Source organism: Myotis myotis, unplaced genomic scaffold, assembly GCF_014108235.1.
Source record: "Myotis myotis isolate mMyoMyo1 unplaced genomic scaffold, mMyoMyo1.p scaffold_m19_p_17, whole genome shotgun sequence".
NCBI lineage: Eukaryota > Metazoa > Chordata > Mammalia > Chiroptera > Vespertilionidae > Myotis > Myotis myotis.
The window spans coordinates 617,591-638,738 of NW_023416321.1; the positions used below are offsets into that span (position 1 = coordinate 617,591).

Below are 21,148 nucleotides of genomic sequence, written 5' to 3' on the forward strand. Positions count from 1 at the left end.
GGGGGGGGCAAAGGTGGCAAGCGTTACAAACATGAAATAACAAAGAGCAACATTTCCATTCATCTCACTGTCGTGCTGGTAAAGGTGTCTGCAGGCACCATTCTCCTCTGAGCATTATCGCCGCCTAAACCAAGTCTACCTATCATCAAACCCACGGCCCAGCATCTCACAGGATGTGGACAGCACACATCCCGCCAGCGCCCCCAGGCCTCCCGCACATCCCGCCAGCGCCCCCAGGCCTCCCGCACATCCCGCCAGCGCCCCCAGGCCTCCCGCACATCCCGCCAGCGCCCCCAGCCTCCTCGGTGGGGCCATGCAGGCCGGCGAGGGGTGCGCAGCCTGCCTGCACTGCGCACCTTCCCTGCCGCCAGTCTGGCAACTGGTGCTGCTCCTATTTCTCCTTTAGCGCCCTGTCTGCTCTGACCGCCCCACGAGCGGCCACATTTCATCACCACCTGGCGCCGCACCGGGACGGAGCGAGGCCTCATCTGAAAGCGCAGGTCTGCACACTTGATGGGTTTTTCTGCCAAGACAACCAAGCACAGGAATCCAACATCCCTGAAGGAGCCATAAAAAAATCACTAATAAGTGCAGCAAAACTTATTATTTAAAAGAAAAGGAAGGGAAGCAAACTAGATTTAGTGCTGTGGCAAAAAAAAAAAAAAAAAAAAAAAAATCCCTTCTTGATGCAGTAATTTTAAAGAAAAATCCAATCTGGGCCTCATAAACACATTTAGATTGGTTTTTTCTTCTTCTTCAAAAACAAAACCAATTTCAAAAATGACACCCGTCAGGAACCATTTCAATCACAGCTCAAGGCCGGAGCTGCACCAGGGGCGGCCGGCCCCTCCTCGGCCTCTGCTCTGTGCCTGCGGCCACGGAGGCCAGGCCTCCAGACCAGCGCCTGGCCGGCGGGCACCTGCTCTCGGGGGGCCTCCTGGACTGCGCCTCGTCACCTCTGACGCTGGACACTGGGCCCTGTGGGTGCAGAGGAGGCGCTGGGTGAACGAGGGGGAGAGGGACTGTCTCCAGACCAGGGCCGAGGCCCCCCACCCTGCTCCAGCAGTAGCTCGGGGGCCTCTGCAAAGGCCCGAGGAAGTGGCTCTCCTCAGCCCTGCGGCAGGAAGCCCAGCGCCCGGGGCGGGAGGACGTGAGCTGGACCTCGCACCACGTCAACACCCTGGCACCGAGCCTGGCACCGAGCTGGTCAGCTGCCCCAGCAGCCGGCCAGCTGCCTCCCGCTGCTCCCTGAGGGTTCGCACAAAGTGCAGCTGCAGGTGAAGCAGCACAGCGGCAGTGCCCCGACAGGACTGCGCACTCACGTCACGCCTCCCCCAGCGCCCCGGGCACCAGAGGCTCCCGGGTGTGGGGACGCCTCAGGAATAAGTTCCCCTCCAGGGAGGGAGATGCTCCCAGAAGTGCTTGGAAGAGAGGCTCCGGAGAGCGCTCAGGCCCCCAGCCCTGCGGGCAGCACCACGGCCAGCTCCTGAGGCGGGGGGGGGGGGGGGGGGCTCCTCTCCTCCGGCCTCTGCAGGAGCAGCCCCTCCCCAGGGCACCTGCGTGGGTGACTGCTGCTCCTCACCGACCCCCAAGGCAAGCAGCCCCCACAGTACGGTCAGCGCGCAGCACCAGGTCCTCCTGAGCCCGTGCCCGGCGGGGAGGCCGCCTTCCGGGTCTCTGCCCTGACCACCAGCATGGCCTCCCAGGCCCGGTCCACGCGGGACACACATGCCACACGTGGAGGAGCCTGCTCTGCAGTGAGCTCGACTGCCGAGCTCGGGTGTAACAGGACCTCAGCCACGAGAACTGAAGAGGATGCGGCCGACCCCGACACCCCCGGTCCGGGGTCAGAGGCCCCTGAGGGTTCTCCGGGAGGAGCCGGCCGTGGGGCCGTGGAGGACACAGCACCAGAACAGCTCGGCCCAGAAACCCGTTCACCCCTCCCCTCGCTGACTCCCTCAGAAAGCAATTAAAACACGTTCCGCTGGCCCCCCGCCCATCCCTCGCGCTGAAGGAGCTGCCGCAGCGCTGATTCTTCTTCCTCGGCGACGCCCTCAGTGTCCGCACATCACGCGCCCAGCCCTGTCACAGGCGCCGCCAGCTGACCCCCGGCTCCCCCTCCGCCGCCCCCACCTGCCTGCTCAGTCGTCTTCAGGAAACAGCTGCCCCTGCCTCTCCGAGAGGAGGCCCCACCTGGTTCCCCAGCAGCCCAGGGTATCCCCTCCATGTGACCCAGCCCCTCCCCTGGCCCTGGGGACGCTGCAAACGCCCTGCCCGCCCCCCCCCCCCCCCCCCCCCGCAGCAGCCTTAGGTTTCTGCTTCGCTGGTGAGTGTGGGTTCCAGAGAACAAATCAATGCTTCCCCTTGCGGCAAAGCCCTGAACGTCAGCAGGAGGCAGACGACCCGGGAACCAGCCGGCCTCTCAAGAGCACGGGACTCAGCCCTGGGCCAGCTGCCCCTGGGCATGAGGACGGACTCTCCCTGCCCTGTGTCCACTCAGGAGCTTGGCCAGGGCCTCCGCGGCCAAGGGGAGCTGTGTAGGGCGGGCAAGCGGGAGGTCACAACACTCTCAGACACCTTAAGGGGCAGCTGCTTGCCCAAACCTTGGTGCTGTTTTCTCTTTTTAATTCTTTCTCAAAAAGGGGACTTCGGGGCAGAATCCTGGCCACACACGTCACCTGAATCCTGATGTGGCTGCCACTTCTGGGAGCACCGGGGCAGGAAGGAGGCACCAGCCTGTTCCATGGCCCTCAGTCTAGCAAAGCCTGCGAGTTGTCTCGGGCTCCATCGCGGAGAAAAATGGCACCGCAGTCAGCAGGGGTCGGGCAGGAGTTGACGTATGGCTTCCCCGCGGAACCACACAACGCCCTCCATCTGCCGCGCCGCTCCCCTCCACCCCGCACACGCCGTGATGTATGCCGGAACGCCAGCCCGGGCCGGCCGAGGACAGGGAACGCGCGTCAGGACAATATTTAGTGCCTGTCGGGACGCAGCAGACTGCACATACGCTTGCCGGCTAAGAGCAGGCAGATTTGCAATGAGCGTTTTTCATGCCGACGGCAATGTGCTAGCCTCTCGTCACTGAAGTGTTTGCTTAACAGGCATCAATACTTAAACCCAATCTGCAAGTCACGTCCTGACTTGGGGTGGTGAACACACAGCACAGCACACAGCTGCATTACAGAACTGGACTGCCGGAGCCCACATCATCTCATTAGCCAATGTCGCCCCAATAAATCCAATCAAAATAAGCAATGAAGTGAATGGAAGCACCCTTCTAAGTAAATAAAATAAAAGTCACGTCCTGATGAAGTGAATCTCCGGGGTCCTCTTCACAACTAGGAGTGTAAGCGTCTTCCTTCTAACGGTAAGTGAACAGCCCTAAATTCAATCTCTTTGGCCCTGGGCCGGTGTGGCTCAGTTGGCTGGGCACCGTCCCACACACCAGATCGCTGGTTCGATTCCCGGTCAAAGGCACATGCCTGGGTTTCGGGCTCCATCCCCACTGGAAGGTATGATTCTCTCTCACATCAATGTTCCTCTTTCCCTCTCCCTTCCGCCCTCTCTAAAAATAAACTATTCTTTATACACACACACACACACGTATTCTCTTTGCAAACACCTGTCCTTAAGCTGCATGATGCTTAAGGCACACAGACCTGGTGTAATAGTGAGGACACGTGCGGTCGATGGCACCCCCACCATGTGGGCAGGGCTGGCCCAGGATGCACAGCTCCCTGCGCCTCAGAATCCTAGGACAGACAGACCCTGAGTCCGGAACAAGACGGCACCTTCCACACCCAGCACATCCTTCCCAGCCCAGAGTCCAGTCCCTCGCCAGCTGGCCCTCCCCACTTTTGCTTCCCCTGGCTCCTCACAGCAAAGCCCCTCCCCTCCCCTCCCCTGCTCCTCCCCCAGCTGAAAGGGTATCAATACCCCTGCCTTGCTCTAAGGGTTTGAACTCGGGCAGCATCGTGTTTTTTCCTCACTTTTATTTTTTTAATCCTCACCTTGTGACATTTTTCTATTGATTTTAGAGAGGGTGGAAGAGAGAGGGAGAGACAGAAACATCGATGTCACAGAAACACATCGATTGGTAGCCTCCTGCAGGAGCCCTGACCAGGGCCCGGGCTGGGATGGAGCCTGCAACCAAGGAACATGCCCTTGGCCAGAATCAAACCCGGTCCGCAGCCCAGCGCTGTCCACTGAGCCACACCGGCCAGGGCCCGGGCAGCATCTTGCCGGTGATGTCCCAACACATCTGAGATCATTTATTTTCACCAAATTTCCTGACGTGCCAGCTACCAAAGACTTGATTTAACTACGAGTTCAGAACAGTTCCCGTTTCCCCAGGAGAACAAGTGTTTCTGGAAAAGTATGAGGCCATGCGCACCGGCGGGAAGAGAGAGAGAGGCTCTGCAGGAGAGGGGCGACCACAAGGCAATGGAGGGAGAGGCTCAGAGACGCTGAAACGACGCCACTGGGACGTGCGGCAGTGACACGACGTGAGTCACTCTCCCAGGGGCTTCTCTCCGGGAGGGTCACAGGCCTCACAGGGCCTCGCGGGGGCAGGAGACCCCACGGCGCCTCCCCGAGAACCCCCTCCTCTCGAAGGGCTGAGATTTGGAGTCACCGTCGAGTTGAAATGTTGAGGTCTTCACAGTTCTCGTTCCCAGAGAGCTGTGACCCTCACGGCGCACAGGCACCCAGCCCTCCCGCTCCCCTGAGCCAGCGAGCGCTTCTCTCTTGTTCCCAGTGAAACCTACCAGCAGAGAATGAGCTCCGCAGAGCAGTCCAGCTGCTGACAGGTCTCCTGTGCCACTCGGACCGACGCCACATGCGGACACAGCGAGCAAGGGCGCCACCTACCCGCACAGGCCGCGGCCTCCGCAGGCTCCGCGCCATGCCCCGCGCGGCCGGAACCCACCTCCGCAGAGACCAGTACGCGGGCCCTGGTGCCAGCGATGGGTCCCCACTGCCGACGTGGGGGCCTCATCCAACCAGCGGAAGGCCTGAGTAGACTAAAGAGGGTCTTCCTCGGGCAGCACTGGGCTCTGCAGCAGACAGCCTTTGAGGCCCCTGGCCCCTGGGGGGCCCCCTTGCAGGTTTGGGACGTGTCAGCCTCCGGAACCCATGAGCCTGTGCACAGCCTGACCTACTGGTTCCGTTTCTCTGAGTGCAGGTGAGCTTCGGGCTCTCGGGTCCACACAGTCCAATTTTCAAGGACAGGAAGTGCCTTCCTGGTTCGCACAGGCATGGCCGCTAGACCAGGGGTGGGCAAACTTTTTGACTCGAGGGCCACAATGGGTTCTTAAACTGGACCGGAGGCCGGAACAAAAGCATGGATGGAGTGTTTGTGTGAACTAATATAAATTCAAAGGAAACATCATTACATAAAAGGGTACGGTCTTTTTTTTCAATAGTTTTATTCATTTCAAACGGGCTGGATCCCGGGCCGTAGTTGGCCCATGGGCCGTAGTTTGCCCATGGCTGCGCTAGACCATCGATCCTGGGAGGCAGGTAGCAACGCCCCTTTTCACAGGAAACCATGTTCAGTCACTAACGATCCCCTCACTCTGAGCCACAAAGCACCGGCGTCCAGGGCCGCCTGCTGTCCCCTTCCCACCCCTGAAGCACCCCCCTGGCCACACAGAAACGCACCCCTCCCGGCGATGGCCATGCAGCCACTCCTGGAGGGTTCCACCAGGATGGCACGACAGGCTGCTGGTCCCGGGGAGGGGCGAGTCCGCTGTGCTGGGCCCTGGGGCTGGAGGGGAGCCTGCCAAGTCCCTGCAAGCCCTCCCTTCCCCACTCATTCCCTGCTCTTCCCCACTCGCCCTGAGGGGCCTCTGCCCTTGGCCGTCAGGTGTTGGGCCTGTGAAGGCTGTGAAGGCCTCTCCAAACAGAACAGCCAGGAGGAAATAAGATGCCCCAGGCACGCCTGGGCCTGGGGGGAGGGGGCGGGGACAGGGCATCAAACAGTGAGCTCCCCTGTCTAAGGCTGCCCCGGGAACTGCTAAGTGTTTACCTGAACTCCTGCAACTGCGAAGAAAACAGGAATATGAAGGGGGGGGAGGGGCAGGGAACTATGGGGGGGCACGAGGGGAGGTGGGAGCCAGGGCAGGATGGTCAGCGCACCCTGTTCTGCTTGACCACCTTCCACCAGCATGCCATCCCTCAAGACCATGTGCAACCCATCCGCCACCCGCACGAGTACCTGCCCCTCCCGACGCGTCAGCATACCCTCCGCCTGCGCGTGGGAAGGGCCTAACACGCAGTAAGGACGTGCACCCTGGTTCATGAAGGGGAGGCGGTCGCAGGTGTGTGATTCCAGATGTTCTCCTGGAAAAGCGAAGTCGCAGCCGGACACACCGCCCGCTCTTAGGGGAGCCGCACCCACTGCGGAATCGATTATTTTTCAAACACTTAAAAATCAACTGCTTTACTGCCCGGCTGCCTTTCTAACTACGGAAGCAACCAGCCAACCACACGGTGGATCTGGGTCCTCCTCCTGGCACAGCCTCGGGATGAAAGCCTTGAATGGAAATAAAGAGCTAACCACTTAAGAACGTCAGACCAACTGCACGCGAAGCCGCAGCATGGCCGGTGGGGGGGGGGGGGGGGGCACCTACCAGGAGGATGACTGCAGACGTCTTTGAAATCGCCTCAGTGTCGCTCTGAGTTTAAAAGGGCAGCCTCGGGCGAGCCCAGTGGGCTCATGGGGGGAGGGGCCTGTGGCTCTGGCTCCCACCCCCCCTGAGGGAAAGCGCTGGGTCCTGCTCCCATCTGTGGGGACCGTGAGCTTCGGGGCAGGGACGCCCTCTCCACCCGCTCCTCACGGCTCGCACTCACTTCTGACCCGTGTTTCCTTTGAAGCGGTTTTACCGTAAATGTGGCTACAAACGAAAGCGCGGAGCCACCGTCCTCTGAGAGCTGTGCCCCACGCCGTCCCCTGGCCACGCACAGGCAGCCCGGGCCCCGTGTCCTCCTCAGTCACGCTGTGAGCATTTCCCGACTTTAACAGCAAATCAAAATCTGGTTTTTAACTAGGAAAAGTTATTTACACCCTTCAACTAATCTTCCCAGGCACTGGTTACAGTAAAATCAATGGTGTGTAAATATCAAGTATATTAAAGAAAAATGCATTTATCTTAGTAATCAAGACCCGTAGTTCTCATCTATGCTTCAAAAGGAAAAACATCTCGGACCTGACTGACAAGGACCTGACATGAGAGCCCGGCCAGTGTGGCTCAGTGGTTGAGCATCGCCCTCAACAGGGCGTGCAGGAGGCAGCAGATGGGTGTTTCTCTCTCATCAGTGATGCTTCCATCCTTCTCCCCCTCCCCCTTCCTCTGTGAAATAAATTTTAAAAATATTGTTTTTAAAAAAGAATTGACATGATAGAGGTGTGTAAAAGTACAGGCCAGCCCTAGCCGGTTTGGCTCAGTGGATAGAGCGTCAGCCTGCGGACTCAAGGGTTCCAGGTTTGATTCCGGTCAAGGGCATGTGCCTTGGTTACGGGCACTTACCCAGTGGGGGGCGTGCAGGAGGCAGCTGATCGATGTTTCTCTCTCATCGATGTTTCTAACTCCCTAGCCCTCTCCCTTCCTCTCTGTAAAAAAATCAATAAAATATATTTTTTTAAAAAAGTGCAGGCAGCCCCCCCCCCCTGCAGCTTGCAACCCCGCCCCCCGCCTGGGCGCCACGCCCCCAGCTGAGCGCCACGCCCTGCCCTGCCCAGCCCCCCCACCCCCCCCACCCCACCCCCACCCCGATCCTGCCCAGCCTCTGCAGAGATGCGCACCACCTGCATGACACACGTTCTCGGAGTCCGTTCTTCACCGGACACACCGTGACCGCGGGTCGGCTGGCACGCACCAGCCTGCGCTGAACAGACCACCTGCACGGCAATCCCGCGAGGCGGACATCATGCCTGGCTCACACATGCACACCGAGGCCATGAAGTGGACACGAGAGGAGAAGCTGGCCTCCCCAGGCCACCCCTCACTGAGGGGCTGAGCGAGGAGAGGGAGAAGGGGCACAAAACTATCCACACGCAGGCTGCGTACTGAACAGCCCGCTACCGCCCGGCAAGAACCCTCCACGGAAAACCACGTCGGCGAACACACGCTGCAAGTTTGAAAACCGAGGCCCAGAAACTTCCGGGCGGGCGTCCGCCTCCCTCTTCGTTTGCGGCCCGGAGCCATCCCCGCGCCCACTCCCCCTGCAGCCGCCATCGGAAATGCGAGAATGAGCCCTTTCCCTGCGAACCCCACGGGGCGCCTCGTCCAGAACCTGTGGGTCTAAGTGAGGGCCCCACCCCTGGAGAAAGGGGTGCCCACAGGACAGGCTGGGAGCAGAGCCTCCGCCCAAGGGGCAGGGCCTCGCGGCCCCAGCCTCCGCCTCCACTGCCTCCCGTGCCCCTCGCCCAGCCGCTGCCTTCCCGGACCCCCCCTGACGAGTCCCCCACAGTAGGGAGGGAGCCCCACGGAACCTGACTACCCAACAACAGGTGAACACAGCTCCCTGGGACGCATGAGGAGCCGTAAAAATTCGTCAGGAATATTTAACAATATAAAAAACTGCATATAAAAAGGTAAATACAAAAAAAATCAAACATAAACTGTATCAATCTGACATGGCAACAATGTAATCATATGTGCACTTGAAAATGGCAGGAAAGGAAACTCCAGAATTCATTCCAGTAGCCCGCAGTATTATTTCACTATTATTACCATTTTCTTCGATTTTTCAAATCTTCTGTAAAATGGCTTTCTTACGAGTATAAATTTTTTAAAAGGTAAAAGTAATAAAACTGCAAACCACAAGACGAAGGAGATTTATGTCCAGACCCCGGGGCTCCCAGTGCTGCGTGATGGGGGCGGGGTCCAGGGCAGGGGCAGGGCTGGCCTGAGGAGGCTGTGGTCAGTCGCAGGCCGGGAGGCGGGGGGGGGGGGGGGGGGGGAGAGCGGGGGGGGGGGCGGGGGGCGGGGAGACCAGGGCAGGGGCAGGACCGGCCTGAAGAGGCTGCGGTCGGTCGCAGGCCGGGAGGCGGCCACACACCTCCCATGGCCACTCTCTGCTCTGCAGCTTGAAAAGGTGCGTGTGTGTCAACAGCCACATAACTCCTCACCCTGTTACCTGGCGTCGCACAGGAACACGGTCTGTGGGGGCACGTGAAGCCTGAAATAAGGAAAGACTGCGACACGGAGAAGGACACCATTATTTAAAATCATGACTATTTATGTGCAAGTTAATGTGCTATGAATTTTGAGCTCGTATTTTATAACCGCCTTTTAGTTCACTAACTCAGAATGTGGCCTTTCCGTGTTTTTAATTCAGCAGCAGTGCTCCTCGCTCGATGCTACTTAGGGCCTAAGCGAGGTCTCCCCGTCGCCGCGCACAGCTAGCCCTGCCCCGCATGCCCTCAGCGGAGCCTGGAGGGAGGACGGACGGAAGCACGCTGCCCACAGTGGTGCTGCTGCCCTGCCTGCCGCCCTCACTGCGGAATTCTGACGCTCAATGTGACCAGCTTGCTTCACCCCCCCCCCCGCCCCCCGAATCAACTCCCTCTCTACCACGATTCTGACAGAAACACCCACACACATGCAAACTGGACAGGGCGCCCCCCTCCCCGGCGCCAGCATCACCCCGGGCCCAGCCCCATAGAAACCTGGAGCCGTCGGACAGGCGTGGGCTGTGGGAGGAACAGCCGATGGAGGCCGAGGCCGCAGAGCGCAGCAGGGCCACGGGAGGCGGGGGCCTCGCGGAGCTGCAGGGGTGACAGGCTGGAGCTCCAGGCCCGGGAAGCACCTCCGACCAGGACGAAGCCAAGGTCTTGTCAGAGGAGCACACGGAACCCAGCATCGCAGGCCTCCGGGAGGGAGCCTCAAGTCTCCCGTCACGCGAGAGGGACCCCACGGAGGTCGGAGCTCCCAGGGGACCGACGAGCAGAGTGAGAAACACGCGGGAACCTAGAGCACAGACAGGAGGACACAGGGACAGCGAGTGCGGGTAATGCTGGCCCCGAAATAACATGCACGGCGAGCCCTGGCTGGTGTGGCTCAGTGGATAGAGCGTTGGCCTGCAGACCAAAGGGTCCCGGGTTCGATTCCAGTCAAGGCACAGGCCCAGGTTTCGGGCTAGATCCCCAGTAGGGGGCGTGCAGGAGGCAGCCGATCCACGATTCGCTCTCATCGTTGATGTTTCCATCTCTCTCTCCCTCTCTCCTCCTCTCTGACATCAATAAAGATATATTTTAAATAAATAAGACGCGCAGACACCGACACACAGGAGCACAGGCTGCAGGGCTGGCCGGCTCTAAGCTGCCAGGAAAGGGCCCAAGTCGAGACGAACTTCACCCCGCTTCCTCGTCTCCCGCCGTTTCTAGGGAATGACTGCAAAGAGAGGGGACCAGTGTGTCCCGGTAGAAACAGGGAAGGAAGGCGTTAAATAATAAGTATTTCCGACCCACAAAAAGCATAAAAAAGAAAAAGCACAGGCACAGAAAACACAAAATAAGACGGCAGATTTCAGCCCAAATAAATGTAAACACACTAAATGCTCCAGTTAAGAGACAAAAATTGTCAGACTAGTTTTTTTTCACTCCGTCTACAAGCTGTTTACAACAAACATATGAAAAGCAGAAGGACACAGACAGGTTTGTAAAGGGACAGAAACAAGCAGTGCACCTGCCGCCGGGAGGACACGGAGCCGCGCTGCTGAGGCAACAGATGCGGAGCAAGAAGCACGCGAGGGACAGACAGTGACCTCGTCCCGGTGCGGACTGCGTTCACCGGAGGACGCACGCTCTCCACGTGCACGACACGCGCTCTCACACGGGCACGACATCATCGCACCGCCTCAACATGTAGACGCAGCATGCGTGCAGCGCTGGAAGGAGAATTAGACCCACGCAGTCGTGTGAGAGTTATCAAAAGCCGTCAACCTACATAATTTTATTAACCAATGTCACCCAATAAATTCAGCCCTGGCCGGTGGCTCAGTTGGTTGGAGCATCGTCCCGTACACCAAAAGGCACCGGTTCGATTCCTGGCCAGGACACATACCTAGGGGGCAGGGTCAATTCCCAGTCGGTGTGTGCACGGGAGGCAACTGATCAATATTTCTCTCTCACATCAATGTCTCTCGCTCTCCCTCTTCCCCTCTCTCTAAAAAAAAACAATAAAAAGCATGTCCTTCGGTGAGGATTAAAAACAAAAGGAACTTCGCCAGATCAAATAAGATGGGAGAGACTTCTTTCATCAATATCTAAGTGGGAAGAGCACTCAGACAATCCTTCCCGGGCTCTAACGGTGACTGACACCCCGAGGATTCTGTGTGATCACCTGAACCCCGAAGGCAGCACCAGGCCCGGCACTGAGACCGCGGGACAAGGCGCCAGTTTAGATCTAACGCCGCCACAGGAAAGGGTTTTATGCTTAAATCCTGTGACATGTTTAGCAAGCGTTCAGCGTCAACCTCTGACCCACCGGCTTTACAGACCCCAGTGAGACGCAAATGCTTCCATCGGGAGAGAGGCCCCGCCCCTGGGCTGCACTGACTGTCCGGGGTGGGGTGGGGGGTCGCAGCCAGGTCTTCCAGCCCCATCTGTATGCTAATTCACAGCACGATGGCATCTCACATGTCACTGCTACATTTCAGCTGGAAAGTGACGCTGGGGGGGGGGGGGGGGGAGCAGCTGCACGCACAGTTTATTAATGCGAGGAGCGACCTCAGCGCCTCTAACCTGCTTCACACGGGTGCCTGGCCTCGCACCCTAAACGTCTCCGAGTCCCCGTCTCCCCGCGTGGCTCCTCCATGTCACCCGTAGGGGGACCTCCACTCGCCTAATGACCCAGGGTGCCCTCCCACCAAGACAACCAGACAGCTAAGCCAACCATGACCCGCAGGCGCTGCAGGAGCGTGATCCCGAGAGAAGCAGCATGTGGGGTGAGCCCTGGGCCCACTGAGCTTCTGTGTGGAGAGGGGCCCCCACGCAGAGCAAGACAGGGGTCACGAGCTAAGGAGGCAAGACCAGGGCAGGGAGCCGCAGCTGGAAGAGAGGCCGAGCGCGGAGGGGAGGGGAGGGGAGGGGAGGGGAGGGGAGGGGAGGGGAGGGGAGGGGAGGGGAGGGGTGCTGCAGCGGGAGCTCGGAACTCAGGGTCCCCACGTCCTGGGCCGAGTGCCGGCACAGAGGGCTGAGTGAGTCTCCAGGAGGCCGGGGATCAAAGCACAGGTGAGGGTGGGAAGCACCCACGTCCCAACAAGTCAGGGAGAAGGGGCCTCACCCAACACCCAGAAGGCTGCACCTTAGGTGCCGGGCTAAGCCAGACCCCAGCCCCTTTCTGCCAAGGGCCAGAGCCATAGTCAGGCTTTCTGGGCCACCCCGTCTCCACTACTGTCTATGTTGCAGTCACATAGCATTCTATGTAGCATGACAGCAACATAGACAATACATGCGGCGAGCCCTAGCTGGTTTGCTCAGTGGATAGAGTGTCGGCCTGTGGACTGAAGGGTCCCGGGTTCGATTCTGATCAAGGGCACACGCCTGGGTGGTGGGCCTGATCCCCAGTAGGGGGCGTGCAGGAGGCAGCCGATCAATGATTCCCTCTCATCATCGATGTCTCTCTCTCTCTCTCTCTCTCTCTCTCTCTCTCTCTCTCTCTCTCTCCCCCCCCCCCCCCCTTCCTCTCTGAAGTCAATAAAAACATATTGGAAAAGGAAATACATGCGGTGAGGCTGACGTGGCTCCAGGTGAGTCCACAGGAGCAAACAGGGCCAGGCCCGGCGGCGCCGAGGGTGGCAGCCTGCCTGACCGCTCAGACGCAGCCGGGAACCGGCCTTCAGAGAATGAAGCTAATCGCTGGGCAGTGACTTCCTGCCCGGACACCACTCAGCCTGTTGAGATGACAACGACCACTGGACGTCACACTCCTGAGCCCAGCGTCCAGCCCACGGCCAGCAGGTGAGTGACAGCAGGAGACTGTGGCCCGCGAGCAGAGAAAATCGCCAACAGAACAGAGGCAGTGAGGGCGGGAATAACAGACAGGAGCTTTAAGATGCTACAGCCCTGCCAGTGTGCCCAGTGGTTGGAGCATTGCCCTGCGCACTGAAGGGTCTCAGGTTCGATTCTCAGTCAAGAGCACACACCTGGGTTGCAGGTTTGACCCCAGCCCTAGTGCATGTGGGAAGCAACCAGTCGATGTGTCTCTCTTCCACTGATATTTTTCTCTCTCTCTTGCTCCTCCCCCCACTTCTGCTCTAAGGATCGATGGGAAAATATTCTTGGGTTAGGATTAAAAAAAAAAGGACATTATGAATTTATTCAAGGATTTAAAGGGAAACATGAACAAAAAAAGAGAAATATAAATTATAAAAAGACCATTTCTAGCCCTGGCTGGTTTGGCTCAGTGGATAAAGCGTCGACCTGCGGACTGAAGAGTCCCAGGTTCGATTCTGGTCAAGGGCACATGCCTGGGTTGTGGGTTCGATCCCTGGTGTGGACGTGCAGAAGGCAGCCAATCAATGATTCTCTCTAATCATTGATGTTTCTGTCTCTCTTCCTCTCCCTTCCTCTCTGAAATCAATAAAAATATGCAAAAAAAATTTTTTTAATATAGTTTTTTTATTGATTTCAGAGAGGAAGAAAGAGGGAGAGAGAGATAGAAACACCAATGAAGAGAGAATCATTGATTGGCTGCCTCCTGCATGGCCCCCGCCCCGCCCGGGAATCAAGCCCACAACCTGGGCATGTGCCCATGACCAGAATCGAACCCAGGACCCTTGAGTCCACAGGCCAACGCCCTATCCACTGAGCCAAACCGGCTAGGGCCAAAAATTTTTTTTAACACATTAAGAAAAAAGACCATTTCTAGAGAATAAAAATATAGTATCTGAAATGGAAAATACAATGGATGGGCTTAGCAACCTATTAAACACCGCAGGAGAACAAACAAGGGAGCAGGAAGACACTGCTACAGAACCATGGGAACGGAAACAGAAAGGCAGGAGGGGCCTGGGAGGGTGGCACCAAGCACCTAGAGCAGCAGTTCTCCACCTTCTGGCCCTTTAAATACAGTTCCTCATGCTGTGGCCCAACCATAACATTATTTTCGTTGTTACTTCATAGCTGTCATGTTGCTACTGTTATGAATCGTCATGCAAATATCTGATATGCAGGATGGTCTTAGGCGACCCCTGTGAAAGGGTTGTTCAACCGCCAAAGGGGTCGCGACCCACAGGTTGAGAACCGCTGATCTAGAAGAAATGTAACTGCAGTTCTGCAAGACTCAAGGGGGCGGGGGCGGGACGGGGATGAAAACATGGCAAACTTTTGGTGGAAACCAATCCTCCAGATGCAAGAACAACAGGCCGCTCCGCACACCCAGGAGCCGGCGGGAGGCAGCAGGCCCTCAGGGACTCCGACTCACTTTTAAGAGCGCCCTCTGGCCTCTGGTGCAGGATGGACAGCACAGCGAGTGCGGTGCCGGGAGGCCGGTCAGCACAGCTGGAGCCGCACAGAAGGCGGAGACAAAGCGAGGCGGTCTGACAGACGGTCATGCTTTGGAGACAAAACTGCTGGTTCTATGAACTTACAGGGCGACGAGGAAGGAGCTGAGGGCCAGTTCTGGACTCGGCCTGAACGAGTGGTGGTGGTGGTGGTGTGCTGAGGGGGAAACTAGGGCGAAGCAGGTCAGCGGGTGTCTGAGACGGAGTCCCGGGCACAGGTCAGAACTGAGCATTAGGGGCTGGAGGCTGGGGGCATGCAGATGGCATTTAAAGCCATCAGCGAGACCCTTAGCGGCCATAAGCAAAGGGGCTGAGGAGGAGCAGTTAGAGACTCGGAGCAAGTGGAAAGCACTGAGGTCAGACAGGGTAAGGACTCAGGGCGACCTCAGATTTAACAGGAAAGAGGGCCCCGCGGGGCGGCCTCAGCGCCTGGGGGAAGGGCCTCGCTGGAGTAAACGGAGAAAGAAGAAGGTGGGGAAAGGAGGGAGTGGAGAAGGCAAGATTGCGGTGTGACCACATACGCCAAGTGCCACCATGTACCCTCACGGTCCTTGCCTTAGTTTAATGTATCTACTCGCTTTCACCAGGGACTCAAAGCCAGGCTCACAAAGAGCCCGCCCGCCCGCCTAGAAGCGGGTTTGGGAAACGGCTCATCGCAGCCACACCTGCTGGGAGGCAGGTCACCGCCTCTGCCCCCGGCTTCCCATTCAGCCCACAGACGCGAGGACAGAGGTCACCTGAGGCCAGGGAGCCCCCATGCCCACCTTCCGGTGGGAATGAACGCTGATCCCTGTGAAGCGTCACAGTAAACCGCAACGGGCGGTTGGTTTAGACGCGTCTGTTTTAGCCATGGGTCTACGAATGGTTCCCTTTGAACTGGAATCCACGTAAGTCTAGTTATTTGAAAATTACAAGCCACACATGCTATTGATGCACATGTATCCTCATAACAGAATTAGCCAAACAACAGAGCAATCTGATAACAGCATTTAATGAGCACACACAGTGGCCGCATTGGACAAGCAGGACTGATTCACAGCAAAGGCCGCAGTGGCAGCAGCGAGGGGCGTGCGCACGGGGGTGGGAGGGGGGCAGCTCTGTAAGAGAGAGCCATGCTCAGTGGCAGAGCACTCTTTGGAGTGGCCAGTCCCCTTCAGGGATCCTTAGCCACGTCAATAAATAGGACACCAGGAAGCAGCCACTAAATACGGACAAAATAAGAGTGCAGGCATTGCACACTGATCCCTGGACGAAGCCAAGACCGCCCGCACTCAGGGCAGACAAGGGCCCATGGGAAGTCGTGTGGAGGCCAGCGATTTCCAGCCTTTTCATCTCATGGCACCTGAACTGATTACCAAGATTCTGCGCCACACCGAAAAATACACTTCTTGCCAATCTGATAAAAAATTAGGTACAGTTTTTATCCATTTACAACGGACAGCTATTGCATTGGCTGTTGCCAAATTTTTTAATTGGACAATCTAAGGCAAACGGGGCCAGTGCACCCCGGCCAGTTTGCTCAGTGGTTATCGAGTGTCGGTCCACGGACTGAAGGGTCATGGGTTCAATTCTGGTCAAGGGCACATACCTTGGTTGCAGGCTCGACTGCTGGCCATGGCTGGGGTGCATGCGGGAGGCAACCAATTGATGTGTCTCTCTCACATCGATGATTCTCTCTCTCTCTGTCTCTCCCCCGCCCTTCCCACTCTCTGTAAAAACCAATGGGAAAAATGTGCTCTGGTGAGGATTAACAAAAAGAAGAAAAAAAGAAAGGAAGGGAGGAAGGTTGGTTAGTGCCCAGTAAATAGTCAGGTTCTGCATGTTTTAAGGATTCTTGCAGCACCCCCTAACCTGCTGGTAGCACCCCTAACCCGCTGGTGGCACCCCCAACCTGCTGGCGGCACCCCTAACCCGCTGGCGGCACCCCTAACCCACTGGCGGCACCCCTAACCCGCTGGCGGCACCCCTAACCCACTGGCGGCACCCCAAACCCGCTGGCAGCACCCCTAACCCGCTGGCGTTGGTGCGAGCACAGGACAACTAGACCCACGCCTGCTGCTCTGTGATGAGGCTGCCCTGGGCGGCTGTGGCGGCCCCTGGGGCGCAGGGAGGCAGAGAGAGCTGCCGGAGGAGAGGTGGCCCCCTGCCCAGCACAGCCCCAAACGAACTGCTCGTGTTCTGTAACCTGAATCAGTACCAACACTTCAGAAACGGAAGATTTCACATTAAAAAAAAAAAAAAAAAAAGGCTTTCTGGTTACAAAGAAAAAGAAAAGAGAGAGAGAAAGGGAAGGGGTCCTGGCTGGGCCCAGCGCCCCTCAGCTGTCCTGCGTGTGCCCCTCCAGGCGGCCACTCCCCCCTCCACAGAGCCCGCCCCAGGGCGCCAGGTCCCCTCAGGGTGTGACCAGCGTGATGGTGCCCAGGACAGCTCAGGGGACAAGTTTTCCCAAATGTAACTGAAACCCTTAGCTGCTGTTTTCTTCTTCATTAACGATTTGCCAGCGTCAGAGACAGCGAAGTCCTTCCGCTCTAAGCGAGACCGAGCTTTCCTTCTCCTATTACCCTACAGAGCCCTTCTCATCGGTTATGTGGATGGTTGACAAATTAATGCTTTAAATCAAAGGTCAGAAAATATACCCATGAATCGCTTCTGCACAGTTGGAGCATGTGTTTAGGGAGCAGAGGAAACCACATTTCAACAGAGAAAAAGATGCCCAAGTAGAAAGAAAGAAAGAAATGACTAGACAGTAACTTTAAAATAAATGTGTTTTCACGTATGCCGAGCAACCACCACAGCTCTGAACGATGTAATTCATACAAATGCCGGCTTTATGCGGTCTTTTCCCATGAGCACCTCTTCTACTTCTTAAGTTACTTTTGGATGAAACAAATGCTCCTAACTTTTTAACCCGCTGGACGCCATGAGCGTCTGTAGACGCAGCGGCAGGCCTTCCCCACACGCCACGCGCGTCTATTAAAAAAAATGTTTTCCTTTAAAATCATTTTTCGTGAGAATTTTCAGCTGAAAATATTCAAGAACACCCAAATTGTAACACATTTATTTTTATAATATTCATTGCAAATTGATTTTTTTAAATTAAATTCAAAATATCGCGGCGTGCGGGGATGGTTTCCGTTTTGGAGGCGTGGCAGTTAGCTGGTTAACACTGAGCCAAGTCAACAACAGAAGCATCGTGGGTAACTAGACTCGCCGCAACAGTGACCTCACCTATGTCTGACGTTGCAATACCCAAATCAATAATCTTCTATAACAGCGGTTCTCAACCTTCTGGCCCTTTATTTATTTTTTTTTTTTAAATATATATTTTATTGTTGGGGTCCAACCTCAGCAGGTCCAGGGGTTCCCAAAGGTGTGGACGGAGTCGGCGAAGAAGGAATGACACAGAGGCAGTGCTGCGTTTGGGTGATCATCACAGCCAGGTTCTGTGTCCTTCTGGCCCTTTAAATACAGCTCCTCATGCTGTGACCCAACCATAACATTATTTTCGTTGCTACTTCATAGCTGTCATGTTGCTACTGTGATGAATCGTCATGTAAATATCTGATCTGCAGGATGGCCTTAGGCGACCCCTGTGAAAGGGTCGTTTGACCGCCAAAGGGGTCGGACCCACAGGCTGAGAACCGCTGCTCTCTAAGCATAGTCATAAGCCCAGGGCAATCACACTGAGTTATAACTACAGCGACCCCTCTTCTAGCACCGAAACGTTCACATGAATAAAGACGGTCTTGGAGAAAATAAATCACAAAAAGGCGAGTGCCAAGCGTGCACCGTGACACAGCCCCGCCCCTTTGCTCGGGACCAGGGAGCAGACGGTGGTTGACTAAGGCCAGAGTCAACGAACCTGGCTGTTTTCTTTCCTACCAGCGGCTTGGGAGTCGCTGTCCACACCCCAACATCTTGGGGACCCGAGTCCAACCCCTCATATCCTAACGCAGCTCCTGGAGAAAGTCTGTCTCCAGGTCCCAGCGACGGGACACCCCATAAAAGGAGCGAAGTCAGGGGTCCAGACCCCTTGTTTGGATTAGAGGCTGTGCTGACGGTCGCGGTAACTTTGTATCCATTTGTTACCAGCTGAACACCTGCCCGCAACTTTGTTTCCTCGCCACTAGCTTAGGCCCCCACTCACTGCCCCGGGGCAGGAGCTGAACTCCGCGGAGAGGAGCTCGGGTGCGAGCAGTAACAGCCCAGTGGCCCTTCCCCTGGGTGCTCGGTGCTCGGTGCTCGCAGCACCAAGCACATCCCCGCGCGCGCGGAACCGCTTCCCTGCTACCACCTCCGTCAGAACTCGGCGAGCGAACACCCGGGACGAACCCACAGCCTTCCCGTGGCGGCCAGAGCTGGAGGCTGACACGGGTTGTGCTTTTTAGTTGCCTCGCGACACGTGGCTGGGGAAAAGGAACCACGAAAACGCACCGCCGCTTTGCCAAGGACGCGCCCTGGGGGCGACCACCGAGATGCCAGGGGCGCCGGGGAGCCCACCTACCCGGTCCTTCATCCTCCAGCTCTGGGCCAAGGACTTGGAGCCCTCGATCTTCTCGCAGTGCCGCTTCTTCATGAAGGCCAAGGGCAGGTTCCAGTCGCTCAGGTCGGCCTCGTCCTCCTCCCCGAGCCCCAGCAGAGGCGACTGCAGCAGCTCGGCCTCCATCAGGGCGGCCGGGGGCGGGGGGGTCCGGGGCAGCAGGCGCTCGAGCACCTCCAGCCTTACAAGGTCGTGTGCACCACGGCCGGCGAGGCCGCAGAGAACCGGGGGGCAGCGGAGGCAACGGGGGTCGGTGCGCGGGGACCCTCACTCGGGCCCGGGTCTGCGGAGGCCCTTCCGTCTAACTCGGGGCGGGACGCGCCGGTGGGGACGGGGCAGCCCGGCGGGCGCCGCACGGACGCACAACGCCCCCGGGTCCCGGGCCGCGGGCCGCTCCCGAGGCCGCCAGCCGAGCTGTCACGGGCGGGCGACACCCGAGGCCTCACGATGACCCTGCTCGCGGCCTCCGAGCGCAGGCCGGCCGCCCGCTCCGGCCGCCGGTTCCCGACTGCGCGGAGGTGTCCGGCCGGAGGGAAGGGGCCCGGGGCGCTGGGGCTCCGCCAGCCGCGCTCAGCCCTGCGGGTCCCGCACTCGCCGCAGCGGCTGCAGCCGCAGCCAGGACCGGCCCATCGTGCTTGCCCGTAGCCGGCGGCTCACGCCGGGCCCGCGCGACCTGGCCGGTCCTGACCTCCGCGCCCGCGCCCCTCTCCTGCCCGAGCGCGCGTCCCGGGTGACGGGGCCAGGCGGGGCCGCGCCCAACACGGGTATCGGGGGCTTATTGGGTCTGCGGAGTGTGGTCCTCGGGTCTGAAGCTACAGTGAAACTCCTCTCATCAGCGCGTCAAGGAGGACGCCATATTGCCGGGCCCAGCATGCACCGCGCCCTACGGCGCGGCCCAGAGGCCAAACGACCTCAGAGCCTTCCGGCCGCGCTTCCGAGGAGGCGGCGAGAGCGGGCCCCGCCCCCACCCCGTCACCATGGTTACCACAATTCTGCTTTCCAGGGTTTATCGCCGCTGCTCTTGGCTGCAGGAGATCAAAGTCAACCCTACAAATGAAACGATGTTAATTAATTTGGAAAAAAATCTTTTTGTGATTAGACATGGACCTTCGTGCTTCTGAGATTAAAGGGATCGACCCCTTTTCTTGTTTTCCTCCAGATTTTGAAAACGCAGCGAAAGCTTCAGAGAGAACCGTGGATAAGATGCCAAGGGAAGACAGGGGTCTTTTTCATGTATTTTTTTTCCTGCGCCTGTCGTATCTCTCACAGCGTCAATCAGATTCTCTTTTTGTTGGTGGAGAAACAATTTCAACGACTACGGTTTCTTGTTGAATCCATCTTCCTTGCTGAGCACTTGATCTTGATGCAGCTTCGTGTGTGTGTGTGTGTGTGTGTGTGTGTGTGTGTGTGTGTGTGCGCGCGCGCGCGCGCGCGCGCGCACAGGGAGAAGCTGCAGGCGCCTGTGCGGGAGGCAGGGCCCTGCCGGCTTTATTTCTCTGGTTGTCTCAGGGTCGCTGCTCTTGGCCAGCGTGCGCAGGGCCTGGGTCAGGAGGGGACAGAGCCGGCCAGCGCGCCTCCCTATGAGCTTGGTGTCCCGAGACTCACGGGAACCTCTGACAACGCGGCCGGGCGTCCAGACGCGGGTCCTCCTCGGCGCCGTTGGGTTTGGCTCACCTGGGCCTGAGTCTCGGCTTCTCGCTTCCCATCTCTGTGGCCGTGCCAGGCCCTTCCCCAGCTGGGTCTCAGCGCCCTGGACTGTGAAGCTGGGGTACAGTACCCACCCTGAGGGTAAACGGCACCCTCCGCGGTGCCTGGGTAGAGGGGGCGCCCAGGGCAACGCCGGCACGGACTGTGGCCATACGGTGTGTGATTAACCTGGAGCCTCGGGCGGGCTGGGCAGACCCCGCTCTCAGCGTGGCTCCGGGGTGCTGACCGCTGTGGCCCCCCTCAAGCTCCCCAGGCGCCGTGCTCCTTCGGCATCGAGGGGATGTGCGAGCCCAGTCGCCCTCGCCTACACGCAGCGCGTGATGAGAGCTCTTGGATTAAGTCATTATCATTCAGGCACTCACTCGGTCACATCTCTGTGCGCCTGGTCCT

The 21,148-nt window shown here is 58.0% G+C and overlaps 1 protein-coding gene across 2 annotated transcripts in view; it reads right to left on the minus strand.

Moving 5' to 3' along the window:
• RPTOR (regulatory associated protein of MTOR complex 1) overlaps positions 1-19,942 on the minus strand; it is a 78,317-nt gene extending 58,375 nt beyond the window's left edge. Inside the window, exon 1 of one of the 2 annotated variants that reach the window (XM_036340134.1) lies at positions 19,016-19,942. In XM_036340134.1, coding sequence (XP_036196027.1) covers positions 19,016-19,177 — 162 coding nt within the window. In that variant the 5' untranslated portion in view covers positions 19,178-19,942. The remainder of the gene's footprint in view (positions 1-19,015) is intronic. The other variant, XM_036340136.1, reaches the window with a different exon arrangement.
• Positions 19,943-21,148: the final 1,206 nt, after the last annotated feature.